Source organism: Eurosta solidaginis, chromosome 3 (assembly GCF_040869045.1).
Source record: "Eurosta solidaginis isolate ZX-2024a chromosome 3, ASM4086904v1, whole genome shotgun sequence".
In the NCBI taxonomy this organism is placed as follows: domain Eukaryota; kingdom Metazoa; phylum Arthropoda; class Insecta; order Diptera; family Tephritidae; genus Eurosta; species Eurosta solidaginis.
This window is the reverse complement of record NC_090321.1, coordinates 15,434,175-15,457,790: the sequence shown is the minus strand read 5'-3', so window position 1 is coordinate 15,457,790 and position 23,616 is coordinate 15,434,175. Positions and strand designations below refer to the sequence as shown.

General features: G+C 36.0%; 4 protein-coding genes across 30 annotated transcripts in view; 2 read left to right on the top strand and 2 right to left on the bottom strand.

Annotated features, from left to right (window-relative positions):
• Nucleotides 1-924: 924 nt before the first annotated feature.
• Nucleotides 925-5,752, top strand: Pgi (glucose-6-phosphate isomerase). Its single transcript, XM_067771044.1, has 5 exons — nt 925-1,347; nt 3,523-4,105; nt 4,174-4,413; nt 4,555-5,086; nt 5,142-5,752. The coding sequence occupies exons 1-5, from the start codon at nt 1,214-1,216 to the stop codon at nt 5,327-5,329; spliced, it is 1,677 nt and encodes a 558-aa protein (XP_067627145.1). The 5' UTR covers nt 925-1,213; the 3' UTR covers nt 5,330-5,752.
• On the bottom strand, nt 5,418-8,142 carry LOC137243344 (WD repeat-containing protein 43). The gene is made up of 7 exons (XM_067771043.1): nt 7,808-8,142; nt 7,222-7,751; nt 6,676-7,164; nt 6,477-6,605; nt 6,274-6,423; nt 6,119-6,216; nt 5,418-6,057 (listed from the first exon to the last, which is right to left on the bottom strand). Exons 1-7 carry the CDS (start codon nt 8,126-8,128, stop codon nt 5,900-5,902), a joined length of 1,875 nt encoding a protein of 624 aa, XP_067627144.1. The 5' UTR covers nt 8,129-8,142; the 3' UTR covers nt 5,418-5,899.
• Nucleotides 8,143-11,907: 3,765 nt separating this feature from the next.
• Rcd1 (Reduction in Cnn dots 1) lies at nt 11,908-22,004 on the top strand. 3 transcript variants are annotated; one of them, XM_067771013.1, is made up of 9 exons: nt 11,908-12,149; nt 12,222-12,374; nt 17,334-17,689; nt 17,748-18,274; nt 18,966-19,263; nt 19,332-19,479; nt 19,546-19,783; nt 20,063-20,869; nt 20,948-22,004. In XM_067771013.1, exons 2-9 carry the CDS (start codon nt 12,270-12,272, stop codon nt 21,805-21,807), a joined length of 3,339 nt encoding a protein of 1,112 aa, XP_067627114.1. In that variant the 5' UTR covers nt 11,908-12,149; nt 12,222-12,269; the 3' UTR covers nt 21,808-22,004. The 3 variants fall into 3 exon arrangements, with proteins under 3 accessions (XP_067627114.1, XP_067627115.1, XP_067627116.1); XM_067771014.1 differs by lacking the exons at nt 11,908-12,149; nt 12,222-12,374 and adding an exon at nt 16,813-17,193; XM_067771015.1 differs by lacking the exons at nt 11,908-12,149; nt 12,222-12,374 and having other exon boundaries at nt 17,551-17,689; nt 17,750-18,274.
• Nucleotides 21,989-23,616, bottom strand: part of LOC137243342 (uncharacterized) — a 47,613-nt gene continuing 45,985 nt past the window's right edge. For all 25 annotated transcript variants that reach the window (XM_067771035.1, XM_067771017.1, XM_067771028.1 and 22 more), the window contains one exon: nt 21,989-22,719. In XM_067771035.1, coding sequence (XP_067627136.1) covers nt 22,301-22,719 — 419 coding nt within the window. In that variant the 3' untranslated portion in view covers nt 21,989-22,300. The remainder of the gene's footprint in view (nt 22,720-23,616) is intronic.

Below are 23,616 nucleotides of genomic sequence, written 5' to 3'. Positions count from 1 at the left end.
TTAGGAATTTCTTTTTCAAAAATTCTGGGGACCGAATGCTTCAAGCTGGTCATATTATTGACCCCATCTGCAGCAAAGCTAGCATATTTTTAGTATAAGGTATACAATGTTCAATAAAGGTTGTCAATTTTAAATATATGTAATTTCTTGGTGTTTGAATATTTAAAATAAATCTTTAATATTTAAATATTTAAATTAAATCGTCATTTTTCATTACAAAATCGTCCAAGCGTCATTTAGTTGAAAATCGTCAAAATGACGACGGCGTCGTCAATCTGTCAACGCTGCCCGGCAGCTTTAGCGGCACCAATAATCGATTGCATTGATTCTGATAAGGTTGGTCGAATCAGCTGTTATAAGGTTACCGATACGGTTACCGATAAACCACCAAAGTCTGCAGCTTAACCGCGAGAAAACAACAAACCTTTCTTCCATTCTCTGGCCATTCGCGACAGCCGTTCTCCCTGTCAGCTATTATCTGACAGGTAGGTATGGCAATGGAGGAATTTAAGGATTTTTCACTTGTATGTATTCACAATGGTACCAGGTGTTGTTATCCCCACCGCTGATTGCTTCTTCTTAATAATTTTCCATACAACGCCTTGTACTCCAATATGTCAGTTAATCGATATCAATGAAAATTTTCTTTTGACTTGACATCAAGGCGGATCCATACCAGGTGGTGGCAAAGCGAATTCAACCAATTCGCCGTGCAGAAGAATGTCAATCCAAAAGAAAATTTTCATAGATTTCGATTAACTGACATTTTGTTGTAAAAGGCTTTGTAAGGAAAATTATCAAGAAGAAGCAATCAGCTGTTGGGATAACACCTCTACTGAATTCGCCTTGCTTGAAATTTTTATGCACGGCGAATTGGTTGAATTCGCTTTGCCATCACCTTGCCTTTTACTAAGCTTTATTTGTGGAAACGATTTCTTACAGGGCTGTAGTTTTTCATTCGACATTGACAAAATTGAATGGAGTTTAATTTATTTCGTTAATGTTGTAAAATTGATTTGGCTCAATTTTTCTACTCTTTCGCGTAAAAGTTTCTTAGGCTTATCAATTAAATTTCTTGATTTATCAATTGAAATTCTGGTCAGCATACAAGAACAGGAACATATATTTAGTTGGGTAATTTTCAGTTCAGTATTTAAACAAACGAGAAACTTTCCGATAGTTGAATTACAAAATACTAAACAAAGTTTGGAAAATGGCTGGACCACTACCAATGCTTACGCAGGAGCCGGCATACCAAAAGTTGGAACAATTTTACAATGCGCACGGTAAAGAAATAAATATGAAAGAACTTTTCGCTCAGGATACAAATCGCTTCAAAAAATATAGGTAAGTTGTATAGCAACTTTTGAGGATATTTTAAAAAAGAAGCAGGCAGATACTTCGTTGGTGTAGAAAAGTTGGGTGGTAATTAGCTAGTATAACAAAGTATCTACATATTTCATGGATGTGTATACCCAAATTTTTTTCGGTGAAAGTGTTAAACGCTTATCGACCTTGCAATCGCGCCTAAGCACAATCCGATGTTTTACGAAACTGACCTCCATGGATTCGATGTTTTATATTAGCACAAAGGTATTGGCATACTCATTTATAGTTCTAATCAAAATAAATAAATAGAATTCGTAACAGGTGATTTTAAAAATGTCGGTTACATGGATTTGCAGTTTATTGTTAAGCGGTTATGCATATTCTCCGACAAATTGTTATACATAGCGCTGGTTGATGTTGTTGTTGTTGTTGTATTAACGACGACGTTAACGTTAGCTTAATTCACAAAGGTCATGCCCAACAATTTTAAAGGACAACTTTTTCACATTCTCTAAATAGCATTTTAAAAGTAGCATAACACTTTCAATTTTTTCTGGGGTGTCTTTCAATATAGTATCAGCAAATTCTGTGAAAAAGGCAGTTTCGAAAAATCTGTAGGTTAGGGCCTTTGTGAATTAAGCTAACGATATGTAAAATGTATGTACGAACAAGCAATTGACATTTTAATTAATAGCGCAATGCATTGACGTATATGCACACTTACATACATATCTTAAGTTACATGCGTAACGGATAAGTGGTAAGTTTAGACCATAGATAGGTAGATGTTGTGAGGTTAAGCACTGCGGCATATTGGTCTATGGTGCCTTCATGCATATGGCTCTTTAGCCTGCAGTGTCGTGTGAGTATGCCTGTTAAAATCCTAAGGCTACTTTTTGGGTGGTTAATCATAGCTTTGTATCGCTTTGGGTTCTACCCTCCTATTAGAGCCATTGCCTGCCGAAGTCCTGAACTTTCGCGCCAGTGTTGTTCTCTGAGGCACGCCTCTTTTTGTCTAAATTCTTCCTTTATTGTATGTGACCTTATTGGCATGATGGGCTCAGGTCCTATTGAAGTTTAGACCTTGATCACCTTCAACTGTAGTTTAAACAAGCTCTATAAACCTGGCCATACACCCGAATTACAACGTATTCTTCAACTTTGGCATTTGCGGGCCTCATGTGATATAAAGAACTCAACTTGTTACCTCGCTTTCCGTTCCTCAAACTGTGCAGCAAGACCACATCCCACGGGATTCAAGGGGTTGTGTAGCGCAATATATAGCTTCTCCAACCCAATTATCAACCTTACCTTCGAGCGGCGAATCCCGTTTCACTAACAGACGAGACTCTGGCGACCCCAAGCTCCTCATGGAACTTGGGGGTGGGGAGGGAGGGATGTCCTGAAGGTTTAATGTGGCCATATAAATTGTTCCCGAGATTGTCGGGCCAGCACCTTAATGGTGCTGTGTTACCGGAGCGTATCGGATCTGTATCCGACAAAGGACCATCACATCGATAACACTCCCCAAAGCCTTCGGGGAGTAACCTAATCGCTACAACAACAACCACATCCCACGATCTCATCTGTCTAAATTAAAGGATTCATTACAATCCAATGAACGTAATCCAGTGAATAAAAAAGGTTATAAAAAGTCATTATTCCTTTTTCGGCATAACGACTAATAATTTCATAAAAAATATTTAAAGACAACCTCATCACCCGCTGGTTTTTATATACACATTTATTATAAAATCCCGAAAAGTTAAAATTTAAGTTATGTCTTTACAATAAAATGCGATATGAGGCTCTGTGTAAATTATTTGCGAAAAGAGAAAGGAGTTCTCTGATCAATGATATTTTCATAAATTGCATTAATTAAATACTTTTACAAATAAACAACATACCGCTTTGACGATGACCTTAACATTGACTTACGAAATACAAATATATACATTTACATAGGTATTACATATGTCTGTATAGCTGGATATGTATGTATGTTTGAGAAAAATTAAATGCAGTTTTCCAAAGAGGTACTTGGATCTATATCCGGCGTAGAACCATCAACCTCGATAACACTCCCTAAGACCTTCGGGAAGCGTCTTTATAGCGACAACATGTTGATAGATGTACATTAAATATTAAAATAAAATAAATTTTATCGACCCTTATTCCTTCCCTTATTTCTAGCTTGCGTCTAAAGACTCCCAAAGATGGCGAGATATTAATTGATTACTCAAAGAATCGCATTACAGAGGATGTATGGCCAATGCTCTTTGATTTAGCAAAAGCGCGTAAAGTGACTGCAGCACGCGATGCCATGTTTGCTGGGGAACCCATTAACATAACCGAAAATCGTTCAGTACTTCATGTTGCTTTACGCAATCGCGGAAATGATCCAATTCTGGTCGATTGTAATGATGTTATGCCGTTGGTACGTGCAGAGTTATCGCATATGAAAGAGTTCACCAATCAAGTAATATCAGGTGTATGGCGTGGCTGCACTGGCAAGCAAATAACTGATGTGGTTAACATTGGTATCGGTGGCTCAGATTTAGGGCCATTGATGGTGACTGAAGCACTTAAACCATACTGCAAGGGATTACATTCACATTTTGTTTCGAATATTGATGGTACACATCTGGCAGAGGTTTTGAAAAGTGTTAATTACGAGACCACCTTGTTTATTGTTGCATCAAAAACGTTTACAACTCAAGAGACAATAACCAATGCTACATCGGCTAAGAGTTGGCTGCTGGAGCAAGCTAAAGACGTATGTTTTTTATGAAGAAACTTTAAAATTAATACATATTTTGTTTCATATACTTTTATTCATAATAGCCGTCTGCTGTAGCTAAGCATTTTGTAGCATTGTCCACAAACAAAGAAATGGTGACAGCATTCGGTATTGACAGTAAGAACATGTTTGGCTTTTGGGATTGGGTGGGTGGTCGTTACTCGCTTTGGTCTGCGATTGGTTTATCAATTTGCCTATCCATTGGTTTTGAAAATTTTGAACAACTGCTCGAAGGAGCTTACTATCTAGACAACCATTTTAAAACTGCACCGTTGGAAGAAAATGTGAGTTCTGCATTTTTTTATTTACTGTAGAACACGCATTTATTTCTATAGTTTCTCAGCTACATACTTACATATTTACGATTATATGCTTATATATATATACATGTGTATATATAATAACATTTAATTTTTACTTTAAAGGCTCCAGTGATTCTTGCTCTTTTGGGGATTTGGTATTCTAACTTCTTTAATGCAGAGACCCATGCATTGCTTCCTTATGATCAGTATTTGCATCGATTTGCGGCATACTTTCAACAAGGTGACATGGAGAGCAATGGAAAATTCGTAACAAAAACCGATTCTAAGGTGGTGGACTACAACACCGGACCAATTGTTTGGGGTGAACCGGGCACAAATGGCCAACACGCTTTTTACCAACTAATTCATCAGGGTACAAGATTAATACCATGCGATTTTATTGCACCAGCACAAACACATAACCCCATTGGTGGTGGTGCTCATCATAAAATTTTGCTAGCCAACTTTTTAGCGCAAACAGAGGCGTTAATGCAAGGAAAAACAGCAGCACAAGCGCGCATAGAGTTGGAAAAGGCAGGCCTATCTGGGGAGAAGTTAGAGGCTCTATTGCCTCATAAAACATTTACTGGCAATCGGCCAACCAATTCGATTGTGGTGAAGAAGTTTACACCATTCATTTTGGGGGTTCTAATTGGTAATTAATTTTAATTTATATACATACATCTGAACATAATATTTTTTGTTTACAGCTTTATATGAACATAAAATCTTCACTCAAGGTACAATCTGGGATATTAATTCTTTTGATCAATGGGGTGTTGAATTGGGTAAACAATTAGCCAAGGCAATAGAACCAGAATTGGCTGCGGATGGGGAAGTAACAGCACATGATTCGTCCACAAATGGACTTATTAATTTCCTCAAAGCGAATTGGTAAATGCAAACAGTAATACTATTTAAAGATTGCAGTTACGTGTGTTCCAACCATCAAGCACAAAATACAACAGTAATATGGGACATTATAATTTTTAAACATAGTTTATAACTTGCTTTTTTATATTATATACATTCAAAGCTTACTCTTTTTTTAAGTTGCTACAAACTGAATTTAACTAATTTGTTTTCAATTGTATTGATGCTAGAATTTAATTCATTTTGTAAGTAAAATGAATAACGTAGAGAAATTTAACTGCATAAACATGCATAGTTATATTGAAATTTAGGTTTTGTTAACGGTATCGTATACTGCTATTGAAATATGTAATAGAAATTATACAGGGCTCATCTAGTTTCCTAAAAACCTATTAGCATTGCTTGTATTCAAGATAAATAAAAATTGATGTTATATGTTGAAACAAAACATTTTTTCTTTTGTTAAAAAATCGTGAAGCTGGAATCCTGGTACTACCGAAAATGTTGTAAAGTACATAACTATGAATGTACTTCGGTACTACGACAGGAAAACTTTATTTATTTATTCAGTTTCGTATGCATACATATTTTATGCTTAAACTTCCATTTCTTCGTCATCTTCATTTCCACTACCTTCGTTATTTTCGCCATCTTGGTCCTGGTCCATAATTTCTGTATCTTCAATATCTTCATCCCATTCATCGTTCGATCCGCTCTTTTCACCCTCCTCTTCTAAATCAGAATCAGATGAATCTGTAAAATAGTAAAGTACCTATATGGTAATTGATATACAACTAAAGCTATTTTTGTATACCATTATCTTCGTAAACCAATACATTTGCACTATTTAAGTGATCTTCTTCGGTATTTCGTTTTATTTGATTTATTAACAATTCCAGACGGCCGTGAATTCTAAACAAAATTTTCATTTTAATAATTTAGTGGAATTTTAGAAGATTTAATACATACTTTGTTAATTCATTAAGGCAGTTCACTCGGTGTTCTATTAAACCAATACACGGACCGAATTTACTTAACAGATCCTCAGATCCCAAAGCCATTAGTTGACTGGAATGTGTTTGTACAAGAACTTTAAGCCAATCAACCGCATATTCCACACTGCAAAGTATTTTTTAGATGATAGATAATAAATGAATTGAATCGTAACTTACTTCATTCGCTTTTGCTGCATGAATTGCGTCAGCTCATTTACCAAGGGACCCACATATTGCACTGGCAGTTTATGAAGGGTCAACTGTATGGTTTTAATGTCATGTGTATGCAACACCGAACATAAGAGGCTATAATTGGAAATATGGATAAACAAATCTGTTTCTCTGTTCAATGCGCAATCTATGATTTAATACCAACACGTTGTCTTTGCTATGAAGAGCCTGCACCAGCAATTGAACTTTACTTTGGGCTTGTGGCGCTCCACTACCAGGAGGTGCATTTAAATTCAAGTTCTGAAGACGCGATTCCATTGGCATTTCAACTGGCTTTAATTTCTTTTTTGATACTGTCGTCGAGGATTTGTATTCCACATCGGCTTCATTGACAATTGGAGTTATCGTTTTTTGTGTTGAACCAGTTTTGACGTCTTTCTTATTGCCTTTTCCACTTGCCAGATAAAGAGATTTTGGGTCCGTACGTATTAGCACCTGATGTCTTTCAACAAAGTTCGGTGTCAAACGTTCAAAGCATAAAAAGCTTTGGTTTCCATAACCAAAAATCAATTCATTGGATTGACTGCTATAATTCAACGATACGGCAATAGCTGGTATTGGAGCAATTACCGTTTCGCTGTCAGATACCACTTCTATGGTTATTTTTGGTTTAATTGGTTTTTCTGGTTTTAAGCTAATAAGAAAAGGTAATTTAAAAATTATGCCTAAATACAGTATTGAAAGTGCTAACCTTTCTATGCCAATTAGGTAAACATGTATCACGCCACTTCGTGTTACACTCGCTACACGTACATTGCCTTGGTTATCCACTTGACAAGTAACGCAATGTGCCACATCTTCCATGAGCAGTGTGCAAGCAGCACTCTTATTACGACCTTTTTTACCAACCTTCCAAAGGCATATTATGCGCTCCATGCGCGAAGTGCTAGTAACGTATTCTACACGATCACCAAGTACTAATGAATTCAACATATTTATATCCGCAGTGTGGCCGGTAAAAGTTTGTACTAACTCATGCGTGGCAACGGAATAAACTTTGATTTGGCGTCCTCCAACTATCAAATTATTTGATATTGGCAAATAAACGATACTATATGGCTTTTCCGGGCCAACAGACCACGACGAAAGCTTCTTTTCCTCAGTTAGTGACCAAACTAATATCTGGCAATCTTCTCCGCTGCTATAGATATTACCTTCACCATCTTGAACCAAACAGGTCACTTTACCATTGTGTCCATCTCCTTTTAGCGTTCTTTCAATCTATCGATTAAGAATTATTTTTTAAATTATTCCGCATTGGTAATAATACTCCTTACCTTGCCTAAAGCAAAAGAGTAGAGGGAAACGCGGCCGTTGCTAGTTCCCAACGCTAGATAGAGGGTATTTGTTAAAGATCTTCTATTTTTCTTAGATTTTTTTCCTTCTATGGACTCCGCAGCTGGAGCAGTGGATATGACCCACGTGAGTGCAGTGCATGGTCCGGACAGTTGCAGATTTGGTGTATATTCCTGCTTAAGTTCATTTGTCTCCGTGTCCCACAATCGTAGAATACCCTGATCATTAATTAAAGCAAACCATTTTCCATCTGGAGAAAAACTCAGCACGTGCTGTTGCCCAAGCGCCATCGTGTTTAGCATTGTTTACTATCTAGTTTGGTAGCTTAAATTGAGGTTATGTTGCGAATATAGTGGAAGGCAGTGAAAGAAGGCGCTCGAATGAAGTATAATGAAGGAATGATGTTCGGAGTTTTTGAAAATTTACCCAAAATCCGCAAATACAAAAGGGACGGTAGTTAAGTACGAAAATGAAAAAATGTACTTAGGTTTTGCACCTTTTTAGCAGGAGATTTTCATTTTAAAAATGTAATATACAAATTCACAAATCATACAAGAAGATTGCGCTTTGTGCTTGTAAACATTAGATCAGCTGTTTTTTATGACGTATAAATTGGCTCTTTTCCTTTAAGGTTCATGCACATTATACGACGCACATTATACGTTCCGACAAATTATTCGCGGCATTTTTGCCTAGTTGGTGGTCAACTTAGTCGTGTCGTGTCGTACGACTGTCGCTAGGGGTGCATGGCTCCATAAGAATACATGCAAAGTATATTTCGTCGCTACATGTCGCGTCGTATAATGAGCATTAAACTTTAGCTCTTTTTCTCGCTCTTTTTTATTCGCTCAAGAGTCAACTATGACGTAGATGCGCAGAACGAAGCAATTTTGAACTGGTGAATGCGCAATCTAGGTAGGTGATTTGTGATACAAACCAATGTTCATTCTATTACTTTTATAGCAGGAGATTTTCGTTTTAACTATGTAATATATAAACTAATGTTCATTCTATTACTCATTTTGTCTATGGGGCTTCATATATACTTTATAATAATATGATTGTTATTTTTACGATTTAAGCCGGAGTCATTGGTGCCGTATGTCGTATCGCTGTATCCGTATCCCTAACGTAATCAGCTGTTTATCGTTACGACGGTAAACCAAAACCCAATTGGTTGGCTACGATACGGTTACGACCTTAGCGGCACCAATAATCGATTGCATTGATTCTCATAAGATTGGTCGAATCAGCTGTTATAAGGTTACCGATACGGTTACCGATAAAGCACCAATGTCTCCAGCTTTATTCCTCAATGAAAATAAATGAAACACGAATAAATGTAGTCATAAATCATGTTTTTTACTTCTTACTTTATGTTAAAAAATAACTGTGTTAAAGTTAGCAGAACTAAATCTCAATGACATACCACTCTTATGTAATGAAAATCATTTTATGCATGCGAACATTTTATACCTACGCATTATATCTTAACTTTCTTGCTCGATAAAGCAACAATTCCAGGGGCCGTTTTCACCATCTCCGGTTAACGCTAAAAGCAATTTATTTGAAAGAAATCGTTCAGTGATTTGTTAAATAAAGTGTCACTTTGAAATAAGGCATGTTTAAAGTTTCCCTGCCACAATGAACGCAAAAGAAAGAGTCACATTTTGATTTATTTCATGAGGAAAAATGAAATACAACCATTTTTATAACATGACGATAGATAGAAAATTTATTGGGGATTACATTGCGACTGTTGGTCTATTGTGCCCTCATCAGATAGCGTCGCGTTCCAGGAGAATTTGTTCCGCCGTCTCCGCTGATCGATCATGAAATCAACATAATACAACATTATGTTTTTTATTTAGTTGAACGGCGATTGAAACTTTTATATTTTTCAGAAAATGCAAGAAACTTCAAGCAGAACCCTAAATTTTTAATTATTTGTGTTCTACTTTGACGTTGGCGTTGCGCTGCTTATTGATTGAAACAATTCATGCGCGTATGTTCAAAGTCAGATGTAGACGCACGCAAGTGCCAAACGACTCAAAAGTCACGTAAAGCGTAGTTGCTTCACGTGTTATTTATCATTATTAATTAAAAATGTTGAATTTACAATGATGTTTACAATGGTGTTTAGCCCAATAATAACCCTGCAAAAATTGTTGGATTACGTGTTCCATTTTCTTCATGTTGGAGTACTCTAACAATACTCCTTTGCAATGCGTCTGCGGACCACCATCAGCCGATCATTACTCGTTTTTTACATAGTGTACCTATACAAGTGTGTTCACTAAGCGATAAACGTCAAAACTACAAACAGCCTCGCTCACCTGATGGAAATCTCAGGTCTAGAGTCGCATTTTTGGTCTCAACGACAACATTTTTGTTTACCAATCGTATCGACTTTTTCAATTTTTCAATCATTCGGCGCACTCGGTAATGGTATCCATTTTGAATTCGCTGTCATTCCGAATCCAGCAAGTGCCTGTCAGAATGCTTGACAGATAAGTCAACACACTTGTACTTGTACACTATGGTTTTTTAACGACAGTGATCACGACACCATGACGATCGAACAGAGTTGCCAAAAGTAAAATATTGCATGCAAATAACTAATAATAAAATTTGCTTTGGCAACTCTGATAAAATGCAACAGCGCGCTGGTTTTATGTATACATATTATATTAGTTTCTTTATTCACGAATGCGTATGGCTATTATATTAGTTTCTTTATTCACGCAAATGCTAAATAACGTAAGAATATTCGTAGTATAAAATATAAAAGTTGTATTGCCCCTCTTCATTTACATTCATTCTCTCTGCATTAGCGACTTTAGGCCACAATTTAGAAAAATAACCCACGCAATCTTAAAAGCCCCGTCACACAAGCAGTTTTTCATATGATACGTTTAACGCAATCTTACTCATGTTGAGTAGAGTGCACGTATTTTTATGGAGAACGGTAGATTGAGCGACGCCAAGTAAGAATAATAATTTGCTTCGGCTGAGGATGCTTTCATACTTTACAAGTGAAATTATTTTTCCCACTTGTTGGTACTTTTATAACATTTTTCACATTTATAAACTGCAATTTGCCAAATGACGACTGAGTCACAATGAAGTTTTTCATATAGATGCATTCAACGCAATATTAAGCTGCAAAATCACGCTGGATGCTGCATCTATAAATAGCCGTGTTTTTTAACACGCGCGTATACGTTTCGTTTGCGCGTGTTAAAAAACGCCTATCTTCGCTTAGATAATGCTTAGGAGACCCATCTAGCGGCTGTGGTAAAACAACTAGCTACAGCAACAGGGTGTACCGAAAAGCGGAGACGCAACGCTCTGATGGCCATAGGGTATAACATATAGCTGAATCAGTTGCGATGAATTGTGGACACACATATAATACATAGAATTAGTGTACAGGGTGAAACAAAGACACATATTTCAGTTACATCTGAGTATAATGCGTATTGAAATTTAGTAGGACAAAATTTATGCGCAGCAATTTCAGAGGTGTATTTATAGTTTGTCTCTTAGCAGTCAATATAAAGTTTAAGCGTAAACGGATATACGCGTGTTAAAAAACACGGCTAATATTACGGAATTCAGACTAGGTAATTGAGGTTTATTCCGCCTTGCCCATTCACATACAAAATTTTGCGAGGCACATTCTCACTATACAATAAAAATACTTGCTTATATGTTTTGTGCCGTATTATTTTTTGAAATTGCAGTTTTTAAATGTGAAAAATGTTAGAAAAGAACATGTGGGAAAATAAATGTCCTTGTAAGGGGTGAAAGCTCTTAGCCAAAGCAAATGTTTACTGAATTCTTCTTCTTATACGTTCCTTGTAACACAAGTTGGCTATTTTTTCATGTGATATGCATCCAGTTTCGCTCGATCCGATATTCTGCGTACAATTACGTGCAATCTACACATCCTGCATAACATTGCGTTAAAGACATCTATTTGAAACACTTCTTATGTGACGGACTGTTAAATGTTGACAGTCAGGCAGCCGCCTGGCAAATCTGTTGCACGAGCTGTCAAAATCTATATATTCATATATTCTCTTATCAAGATAACATCCACAAAACGCGCTAGCAAATTTTTGCCAAATATTAAAACGCTTAGAAGCACACTTATTTTATTTGCTCAGACATTTATCGCTTGTAGTATTTGATAAATAAAATGTATGCGAACACAAGTGTGTGGAGTGCAGTTCCACATTAAATTAATTTTTGTTCGTCATAATTTGCGACATTTGGCGCTGAAGAGTTGGTTGTGAAGTTGTTTGGGGCAAAATTATGGTTCGAGACTGTTGTCTATTGCGCACATTGTGAAAATTCTGGCTTGTTTATTAATTTTGTTAATTATTATAGAAATAAGTGAAGTTGTATAGTGGCTGCTATAGTTAAAAATTATTGGTGATGATGAGTTCGTCATATATGAAGTTGTTTGAAGACTTCTTACAACGCAAAGAAGGTGATGGACCGCGTACGGTATCCGCCATTGGTGAAGAGGATGAAGAAGAGGTAAAAATGATTTGTACAGAGCTATCTAAACCGTATTTTCCAATTGTGGCTATATTTATTTTTTTTTCAAATATATTTTGTTCCAATACTTTGCATCGACAAACATTTTGTTTAAGGAAATTCGACTAAATTATGATGAAATTTGCATCTGTGTAGGGCGTTTGGGGCAAGTGAGGAACGATGACGACACAAACCCATGGCGGAACGTTCCGCCATGCACAAACCAAAATAAAAAATTGGAATATAAAGTGACCAAGTAAAATGTGCTGCCATATGCAAATGATAATGACGTGAAATTCATTCGCCGGTATTGATGGCGGCGTCACAATTAACTTTTTCACTTTCTGTGAAGGGATAAAATGAAAACGAATTTTCATACGTTTGAACCATGGTTCAATTATGTACAGGTTGGCTCATCTCATCAGCTGATTTTATTTATGTCATTGCATGGTCGAAGGGATTGTCAAAAGTAGATGGCAAACTCAAAATGAAACCAACCCATTGGCAACATTTTACTTACACATACAAAAACTGCTAAGTTTTATGTTTTCATTCCATACCATTCGCACCAACACCAATACACAGATTTTGACAATTTAAACAGACATATTTGGTTGCTTTACAGATGTATATATATGAACCATGCGTTTGAACAAACTTGTATGAGCTTATTTTTCGTTTTATTCACACTCACAGAACGTGAATTGGCCTCCAGGGCCCCTATTCAGTAACTGTGAGTTTTAAAATGTACACTTTTTCTTCATATAATTTGTATGAAAGAAAAATATACATTTAAAAACTCATAGTTAGTGAATACGGCCCCAGTTTCTGTTAGAATTGTCAGTTTGGCGTTAACAGACGTATTTCTGATACAGCACGGCCTTTAAAGGGGGAATTAATGGTGACTTATAACCATAAAGCCATAACCAGATAAATCAGCTGATCGAACCTACCTTAGGGAAAGGAATGTAATCGATTAATCGTTCCATACCATAACTCTAACGCCATAGCCAATCAATTGGTTTTTGGTTTCTCGCCATATCCATAACCTAAAAATATTTGAGTTGGTGAATTTAATAACTTTTTTTAGATTTTCTTCATTATTTTGGATACGTTATGACTAAGATACTTATTTTTTGTGGAATATGTTTGTAATTTTTTGCGTTTTCATCATTTTTATGAAATTTTCACGATTTTTAGGTTAAGGCACCATTAATCGATTACATTGAAATGGTTATGGATATGGGTATGGTTACGACTATGGCGTTAGGGTTAAGGAAGTTTAATTTGGCTTTAAAGCCGGAGTCATTGGTGCCGTATGTCGTACCGCTGTATCCGTATCCCTAACGTAATCAGCTGTTTATGGTTACGACGGTAAACCAAAACCCAATTGGTTGGCTACGATACGGTTACGACCTTAGCGGTACCAATAATCGATTGCATTGATCCTCATAAGGTTGGTCGAATCAGCTGTTATAAGGTTACCGATACGGTTACCGATAAAGCACCAATGTCTCCAGCTTAAAGCCGAGTCACAATGAAGTTTTTCATATAGATGCGTTCAACGCAATTTTATGCTTGCCACTAGCATCGTCACAATCACGCAAGATGTTGCGTTTGTAAATATGAAGGAACTTCAGACTCGGCAAGTGAAGCACCCTTAGCCAAAGCAAATGTGTAATTCTTCTTATGCTTTGCTTGCAACAAAAGTAAGAAGTTGGCTACTTTTTCATATCAGATAACGCCAGTGTCGCTTAAACTACCATTCTCCATAAAAATACGTGCAATCTACTCATTATGCATAAGATTGAGTATATGAAAAACTGCTTATGTGACGTGGCTTTTAACCATTGTGTTCATGCCGGGTTTGCTTTAGTTAGAAAACGGCAAAAGCGTGTGTGAATCAGGTGTGTGGATTGCACTGCCAGGCCAAATGCCATGGAATGCGCTTAAATTAGTAATTTTGGTGATGCGTTTTGTACGCAGAAATGCGTCGCAAATGCGTCGTTTTTTTCTACCCAAAATGACGAATTTGGTGCAGCGTAAATGTGATATATTACATTTACACTGACCTCAAATGCTTACATCCAAATGAGTTATTTGAAAGCATTTATCATTGTAAACTACCAAGTAGCGCAACTAACAGCTGATCGGTCAAAATCAGCACACACACACACAAACATCACTGATGGCCATATTAAGGAAATCTTTAGGGAAATTCAAGTTAAATTTTTAAACAGACATAAAATGTTATAATTTTTGAATATATAGCATCTAGAACACCTTAATTACAGTAACTAAAAGAAAATGTTTGCTTATACTCAAGTATTTAATTATTTTTTCTAAATTTATCTTTAATATTGATACAATGTTTGAAGGTATATAAATCAAATACAACTCTGCTCTTCCTACTGTTCTTCATTCCACTCCATTCGAGTGCCTTCTTTCACTGAATTCGAGTGTCTTCCACTCTATTCGCAACATAAACTCAATTTAAGCTGCCAAACTATATAGCAGGCATGCTTAACCAACGAAACGATATCATTTCGTTACGATAATCAACGTTAATAAACGAAACGAAGTCATTTCGTTTCGTTTATTAACGTTAAGATCGTCAAATTAACGAAATGATTTCGTTTCGTTTTCTGCCATATCAAAACGAAATCAAATCGTTTATGTTGATTATTAATTTCAAACTATGCTGGCAAAGCTGATTGATGGCGGAGTCATTAAAGGTGAAAGCATTAGCCAAGCTGATTGCAACTTTTCTTATGAATTTTGACAGTACGAACATTTCTCAAAGTATTTTTGACATTACCACCAACGAATTACACAAACAAATTACATAGAGTTTGTGTGTGTGTGCGCTCGTTGTTGCCACCTTACGGCTTCACCATTGCTATAGCATTGCCAGCACAATTCAAACATAAAGTATCACGTTTTTGTTAACGTTTTTAACGTTAACGAAAGCTTTTCGTTTCAGTTAAAAACGAGATACAATTTATTTTGATAATTTCTTTATCGATAATATTTCGAAGTGTTTCAACGGAAACGGTGGAAATTTTTTGATAAACGATTAGCTTAACGTTAAGGTGCATCCCTGCTATATAGGATATATAAAAGTAGTATATATAAAAATTATTCAAAAATCTCAACCCAAACGATTGAAATATGTTCACGAATATGATAAGAAAATGACTAAAAAGCAGACAAATATTGCTCTAAAACAATTAAAGCTCAATTTTACAATGATATCAAATATGAATAAAAAGCGTTTCGAAATAGGAATCATAAATGATTATTCAAGAATAATCACATTTAAGGTACATTTTTCTCCCAACGATACATTAATTGTCGAACAAAAATGCTTTTAAATTTGAAGGTTTTTAATCATCTTGGCGTATGATATTTAAATATTTTTTGATCAAAATTTAAAAAAAAATGCTGGCTGGGTGGTGTTTTATTTTAAATTTTCGAATTAATAAAAAAAATGTTTAGAAAGAAATTTAAAGGAAATATCAAAAAGTTGCATGAAGAGAGTTGCCGCGTGTTGCCATTATCCGGTCGCAAATCTTGAACGATCAGTGCCTGAAAACCATTTTCACGCAAGCAATAACTATGCAACTGTCAAACTTTTTTTTAAAAATTATAACAAAGAATGGATCTACCGAGTACTATTTGTCGCTAGTTCAAATATGCCATTCATCCGATCCACCCTTGAAGAACTAATGTGATTTCAAAAATGAGTTTCGATCTCGGATCTTAACACGTAATACGGGCCCAGATAAATAATTTTGCATGCAAATGCAATAACAACAATGTGAACCAGATAATTTGTTTATATCTTGTTTTAGTTTGGCAAAGCTGCCTTTACAAAACCTACGTTTTCAAAAATAGATGCCAGTGCGAGGCCTTTAGCCGTATGGGTTAAATCAAACCCAACGGCCGGCGACATCACGTCTCCCAGTGATCCAGAACACTCGCGTGCGAATGGAGCGTCATAAGGAGCTAGAAAACGCTAGGACGAGAGGATGAGGAGGCTTTATTTCCCAAAGTATATTCCTAATTTTTCTTGTAGGGTGGCATCGCTGAAAAAAGACGCCATATTGCGAAATAAGAAAAATATGATAAATCGAAAAAATTTGGCAATAGAACCATTGTAAATTTTAGCAAGTAGCGCAACTAACAGCTGATCGGTGAAAATTCGCACATTCACACGCACAGTTCTCGACTCAGTTTCAAAAAAAAACTTTAGATTATTTAATTCAAATTTTAAAGTGAGATAATCCTTACAAATTTATGTATACAGAATATATATGGCGTTTTTGTTGTTATTAAAACAATAGTTTTATTTATATTAAAGCTTTTATCATTTTTTTTTTTAACTTTGAAAAATCTCCGAACACCATTCCTTCATTATATGACATTCGACTGCCTAGTCCACTGCCTTCCACTCTATTCGCAACATAACCTCTGTTTAAGCTGCCAAACTATATAGTAAACAATGAATAGAACACTGTTGTGCGAATAAGAAATGTGTTATATATGTATAAAACTGTAAATATTACCAAGGCTTACGTGCATACGCTCGTAAGAAAAAACGCGAATGCAATTCACAAAGTTGTAATAAGCAGTTAAAAGTTTCAAATATTCACATAAAATTGCATTGACCTAAAACGTTCAAAAAACATATGCAAAAGTGGCTAATTGCATTACAGTGGGTGCGTCGGCCCGGCCGAGAGCATCAATCACAGTTAACGCATCAATCATAGATGAAGCATCAATAGTCGCACTGGCAGGAGCGGCATCAATGAAAATAGTAATTATTTATCACAATAATACACAGAATTAATTACCTGAGAATATTGCGTCAGATTTCACAATTATTTTGTCAGATTTTTTTAGAATCAATAAGTGCCACACTGCACTTATAAAGTCTGATTTTAATTTTTCTTGCAGCAACAACAACAAGATACCGTTGAATCCTTAAGTGAACCAGCTAATACTGTTGGCGGCAGTGGTACTGGTAGTAATAAAATGGAACATAGCTACACACGCGATAACAAAGGAGCTGCTGGAAGTGTTAGCACCGGCCTGTCACCAGCACGAACCATACTAGTTCGACGCACCCCTCAATGTCCATCGTGTCATGCACATCCTCTTGAAGAGCATGATTTAGACGATAGTAATCAAGCTAATGTGCCTTCGTATAATGAAATTGGGGCGAAGGAATCTATGAATGAATGTGCTCGAATTGCAAAATATGTTAAGAACAACAATTCTGATGACGATGATTGGGAAGCGCGCATAAATCAGTATGAATTATGTAAATATCAAATAAATATTCATGTAATAAATTTCTATTAATTCAAGAGTTGGATGGAGCAACATGCAAAAGAAACTCTTTAGCAAAATTGCGAACATTTTGGATAATGATCAATTGGGACGATTGGCGAATGCTAACCGACAAAATGAACCCATGCAACGTCGTGCTGTAGTTGATAAATCAGCTTCTCGTATGCGAAAAGCTCTAGCTGGCATTGCTTGGGACTCACGCCTAACGCAATGGCTGCATTGTTTGCTAATCGACTCCTTGCCTTCAACGTACATGGCTTCATACTTAGACATTCTTCAAACTTTAAAATCTAAAGTACCAACTTTAATAGACAAAATGTTATTTGCACGACCTTTAAATTTTAGCCAAGAACTATTAGCACCAGTGATGAAAAATAAATGGGAACCAAGTGTCAATACAAAAATACGCAAGCTAACGCACAATTCAGTGATTCTTGCTTTGCCGTCAGTGCCTACTAGTGGCCCCGTACCAAAACGACTACAAAAATGGTATCACCAATTGGCAAGCATAACACAAGTTGTTCAAGTAACACTTCCGGCTAATGGTGAGTTCGTTATAGAGCTTCAATACATATTTTATATACATACATTACGCCTTACAAAAAGTGGCTGCGTTATGACAAAAAATACTGTAGTAAAATTTGAAAAAACATGCCTTATACTCAATACACTCCATCAGCAAATTTAACGAAAATGAGTTTTAGATGGTAAAATGATCTTTAACTCACGTTTCATATATGACTGTAAACTTAGCTCAAATAATACCTGCTGTGACAACCAACATCATGGTCTTCGATTTGGAACTCTTTATCACTTAACCAACTATTATCATTCTCAATACTTGGTTCGACATAAATGCTACAGCCAAAAACTAATATTTTCTTTGCTCTGCAATAAAATCTATGAACAATATTTTGTATGAAAATAATTTCCATTCGAATATCAAACTTTTTCAAATTTTAAACTAAGCAAATCTGAGTTTATGTTTATGTTGTTTAATTTTATTCAGTCTATGATTAGAATAATCTTACAGACTAGAATACAAAAGTCCATTGGGTACTTCATATTATGAAAAATTTACAATACAGCTGCCAAAACGTTTTTTTTTGCTTTCTTGAAATTTTTTTTTTGCTGATGAGGGTATTGAATATAAGCCGACGATTTGATACGCGCTTTTGGATGTCATGAAGACTTTCTTTTTGCAATATAAATCGTAAAACCTTAAAAAAAGAACAGTTGGCCATATAGCCCGACAGCCTTTGGACCAAGTTGCGGAGCAAATAGTATCAATAACCCGCGTTAAGATACAGGAACTTCGAAATGAGAATACACAACGCAGCATAATACTTATTGGCTTTAACGCTGGTGCTGCTCTGGCATTGCAAGTGGCCATGTCAGAGAATGTAGCCTGTGTAGTGTGTATGGGATTTGCTTATAACACATTTAATGGAGTACGTGGTGCACCCGATGATCGCATATTGGATATTAAAATACCAATTTTGTTTGTAATTGGACAAAATTCGGCCAAATCAAGGTAAAACTATTAAACATTTATATTATTTATATGAACTTTGTTCAACACGTATTTTTTCTCAACATTAGCACGGAGGAAATTGAATCACTGCGTGAAAAAATGCAATCTGAGACGTCGCTGGTAGTAGTGGGCAGTGCTGATGACGTTTTACGTGTACCTAAAAGCCGAAGAAGATTGGAAAATGTAACGCAATCAATGGTAGACATAATGGTTGTGGTATGTACATATATGCAATAATGTTTTGGACATTTTAATTTCGCCAAATTCATTTTCTTAATTAAGGATGAAGTTTATGAATTTATCAAACGGATCCTTACTAATCCACCTGGCCCACGTATTCCTACAACTATTACTAGCATGGTATCCACTAAACAAGGGCGAAATGCAATTAGTACTGGTTCCGCTAGCAACAACATTGATGGTAGTAGTAAGACCAATTCTGTACAACGCAAACGTAAAGGTGACGCTATGAATTCTGATCAAGGACAAACACCGATGAAAAGCAAATGCATTCAACCAAGTATGTACATATTTCTTTGTTTTACTATTTCCATATTAAAGCTAATAAATAATTTGTAATAATTTATATTAACAAAATTCAATTAACATTAAATTTGCATGGTCTAACCAACCCGATATTTTCCTTGAAATCCTATCCATATCCAAGAAAAACCAAGAAAAATCAAAGTCCCTGACCCGTTCCAAGTAAAGCGAAAGGGTAAAATTTTTTTATTTTATTTATTTATTTTATTTGAAATTAAGGTAATTTTTATAAATAAAATTTACCAATTATTTACAGTGGGACGTCCTCGTACACGGCCACTAACTATAAACACAACCACGTCAACTAAAGCGGCAAATGCAACACACGCCGGAACTACTAAGAATGTTCAAAAACAACAAAAAGCACAAATTTCTCCCAACACTTCAATCACTAACGATGATCTCAATATGGCAATTCAATCAATATTAGGTGACTCAACTGACCAAGATAGCTCGATGCTCAACTCGAGTGCAGAATCCTCACAGAGCATACAAAAGATTGTTACAAATTATGAAATTGTTGCGCCATCAAAATCAACACCAATAAAAACTGCTTTATTGAATCCAATGCAAAAACAGGGTTTGCCGGCTGGTGCCAAAATAAAAATGATACCGTCAAATCAATTTGTGCAATTAAAGCCACCCATGCAATCACAGTCAAAAATATATACAATTAAGACAGCTTCAATGCAGCAGAATAGCGGAAGTACATCTATAGGAAGCATTGTGTCGACATCACCGAATTGCAGCACGACTACACATCAACAACAGATATTCACACTAAAGTCCCCGAATGGTCAGACTACACAATTTGTTACAGCTGCACCACCTGGTACTACACAGCAAAAATATACAGTTTTAAAAAATACCAGCGGTGGCAGTAACTTGCAATTAGCCAATTCGCCTTTAAGCGCTCTTAAAACCACAACAAACACAACCGTTGAAGGCATATCAACATCAAATATGGATCTTTCAAATATCATTGACATGCCTATTGTATTTGCTGATAATGATGGTAATCTATCAGATGTAGCTGTGTCCTCAGCAGCGAACATGAAGCCAGGTACGCTAAACATAAAAACATATTACTTAGTATTATAAGCGTTATATTTTGTTTTATTTGTTGCACTTAATACTTTAGGTGTTGGACAATTGATAATAAGCCAGAAAATAATTAAGGAGGCAAATTCTCCAACATCAAACTCAAGCGTTGTTGCAGTTACATCGCCGAAAACTGGTGGTGGTAATTACATTATAAACAAAACTTCTACAAGCCCGATTGTACAACAAGCAACACAACAGACAAATAAACAAAATAAGGTTGTCTTTATTAATCGCAACACAATGAAACCATATCCGAATATTATTTCACGTTCAAATGTTTCACAACAATTACCAAAATACACTAAAGTTGTTGTTACTAATCCAAAAACATCTGCCACAACTCTTGTACCACGCCCAGCAACGACGCAGATTTCAGCAAATACAACTAATAGTGGAAGCGCTGGTTCTCCAATAGTATCATCTGTTAAAAAAGTTAACTTGCAAGCACTAAAATCTCCAGTTAGCATTGGTGCACGTCAGACTTCTGGTATTTTAAATGTTTCGACAAAGTCCTTACCACAAGTACAAATAATTGGTACCACTGCTGGCACAGCTGCTATTTCATCCTCTGTTGGAAATACAACAAATACAAGCACTCCAACTGTAGTAGGTCGCAGTATAGTCTTAAAGCCTGGTGGATTAAAGCAAATTACACCTCAATTGAAAACGCAACTACTTAATCGTAATTTGACTGTGCGTAAGGTAGTGAATATTTTGCCCACTGCGAAGGCTGTATCGGGGACCTCCACATCTCCTACAGTAACTATAGTAGGTCAATCTCCGACGGCCGCGCAGGACGTTGGTAGCAATGGCGGTAATAATTCAACAACGTCAATACAAACCTCACCAAAGGTTATCACTTTGAATCCGATAAATGCGCAAACAAAAGCTGACTAATTCCCAATATGAATGGTGCTGTCATCAGCCCATATTTACGGCTATAACTAGATTTAATATCTTTGATCTTTTTACTACTTGTTAATTTTAAACCTTTCATTCCCATATTTTCATCACATAAACATTGTACATAGTAGTCCAACTACTATCATATTCATAAACCTATCAATAAAAACCTTAATTATAGTTAAATGTTACTTAATTATTTTCATTGTCTTAAAATGTCATTATATTGATAGTAAGTATAAAAATCGCTACATACAAAAAAGTTTGTATCACGCAAAAATTTTCAAACATATATAAATACATTCAACAAAAACGATAAGTTTACAAAAGCGCTGTATACATTTTTTGCCGATTCACAATGCTTATACAAAACTTCTGGCGAAAACTAGAATTTTTCTTATATTAATAGAGATGCATGTATTGCCAGTGTTTTAAAAATAAATAATCCTCCATAGTCCACTGAACTTCTCGTTGTGCTTACTTAAAATTATACGCCTTTGAGGTTGTCAAAAGGCACCAATACGCCCGGTGGACCACCAAAAGAACCTTGGAACTTATTGAAACCAACAGGTGCGGCGGCTCCAATACGATTTGCAATACTAGGATTTGTAGCTTGTTTTGATGTAGGTGTGGTTCCTGGAACTGCTCCTTGCTTGGGCCCGTTTGCTTGCACTGCATAACCCAGTTTACCATTGCCCAACACTCCTGGAGATCCACCAAAGCCACCAGTATACTTACCAGCATCGACATTAGTAGCAGAAGGTACGACGCCGAACTTCGTGCTCGGCTGTGCATTGGGAAGTATCGGAAAATCGGTAGGAGTTAACGCCTTATTGGTTGTAGATGGACTTCCAATGAAGCTGTTGGTGCTACTTATAAATCGATTTGAGGAACTTTGTTGGAAACCTGGTGGTAGAGAAAAATATATATCTTAATTGGTTACCAATTAAGTTCGTGGCAATAAACAATTATTTGAGTTGATTGCGATAATTTTAACTTGAATATTTCGGATTTTGTCGACAGGAGCTCATACTAATTCAACATGATGTAATAATAAAGAAGTCACAACCCTACAAAAAATTTGGTCACAAAACCTAATCACGCCCATGCAAATGTGACTATGGATATAACCTATGACCGTAAAATGATTACTCAAATGACGTGGAATGACGAGAGCGTTTTTGCAGGGAATATAACCTCACTTTTTCGGCAGCTCTAAATGCCAGTATTTACGTATATTTCAAAAGTAATAAATTTGGATTGCTTCATTTTTCGTACGAATTCTTCAAATAAATTACGTTTTCTGCCAAATTTTGTCTATATTCTGTTAGGGAATACAAAGGAATTAATCTACAATTATAGTAACGGATTATATAGTTATAATATTTCTAAACGAATAATAAAATCTACTACGATCGTAGTAGAACTCAAAGGCAGTTCTGTATGATAGACAACCCTCTAAATTATGCATGCCGAACTTGTCAGAATAAGGGAAAACGTCAACGGGATGAGAACACCTGAATATTCATTTCATCATGCTAATTCAATATTTCGTACTGCATATCTCTAGATGTGTTCATGGTAGCTCATTTAAATTCTATAGAGTTCAAAGTACTATTGACACATTTAGTTTATGGGCGGTCTTTATTGACCGGCCAGTTTAACCTATAGAGCTCAATGAAGTTAATCGCTTCCCAAGGCAGTACCGAAGCGACTCGGGATTTTTCCCGACCAAGGACTGTCATTTCAGTGTAACCTCATTTAATTTGTTGCGTCCCTCCCACAAACTGTCATCCTCCCAGC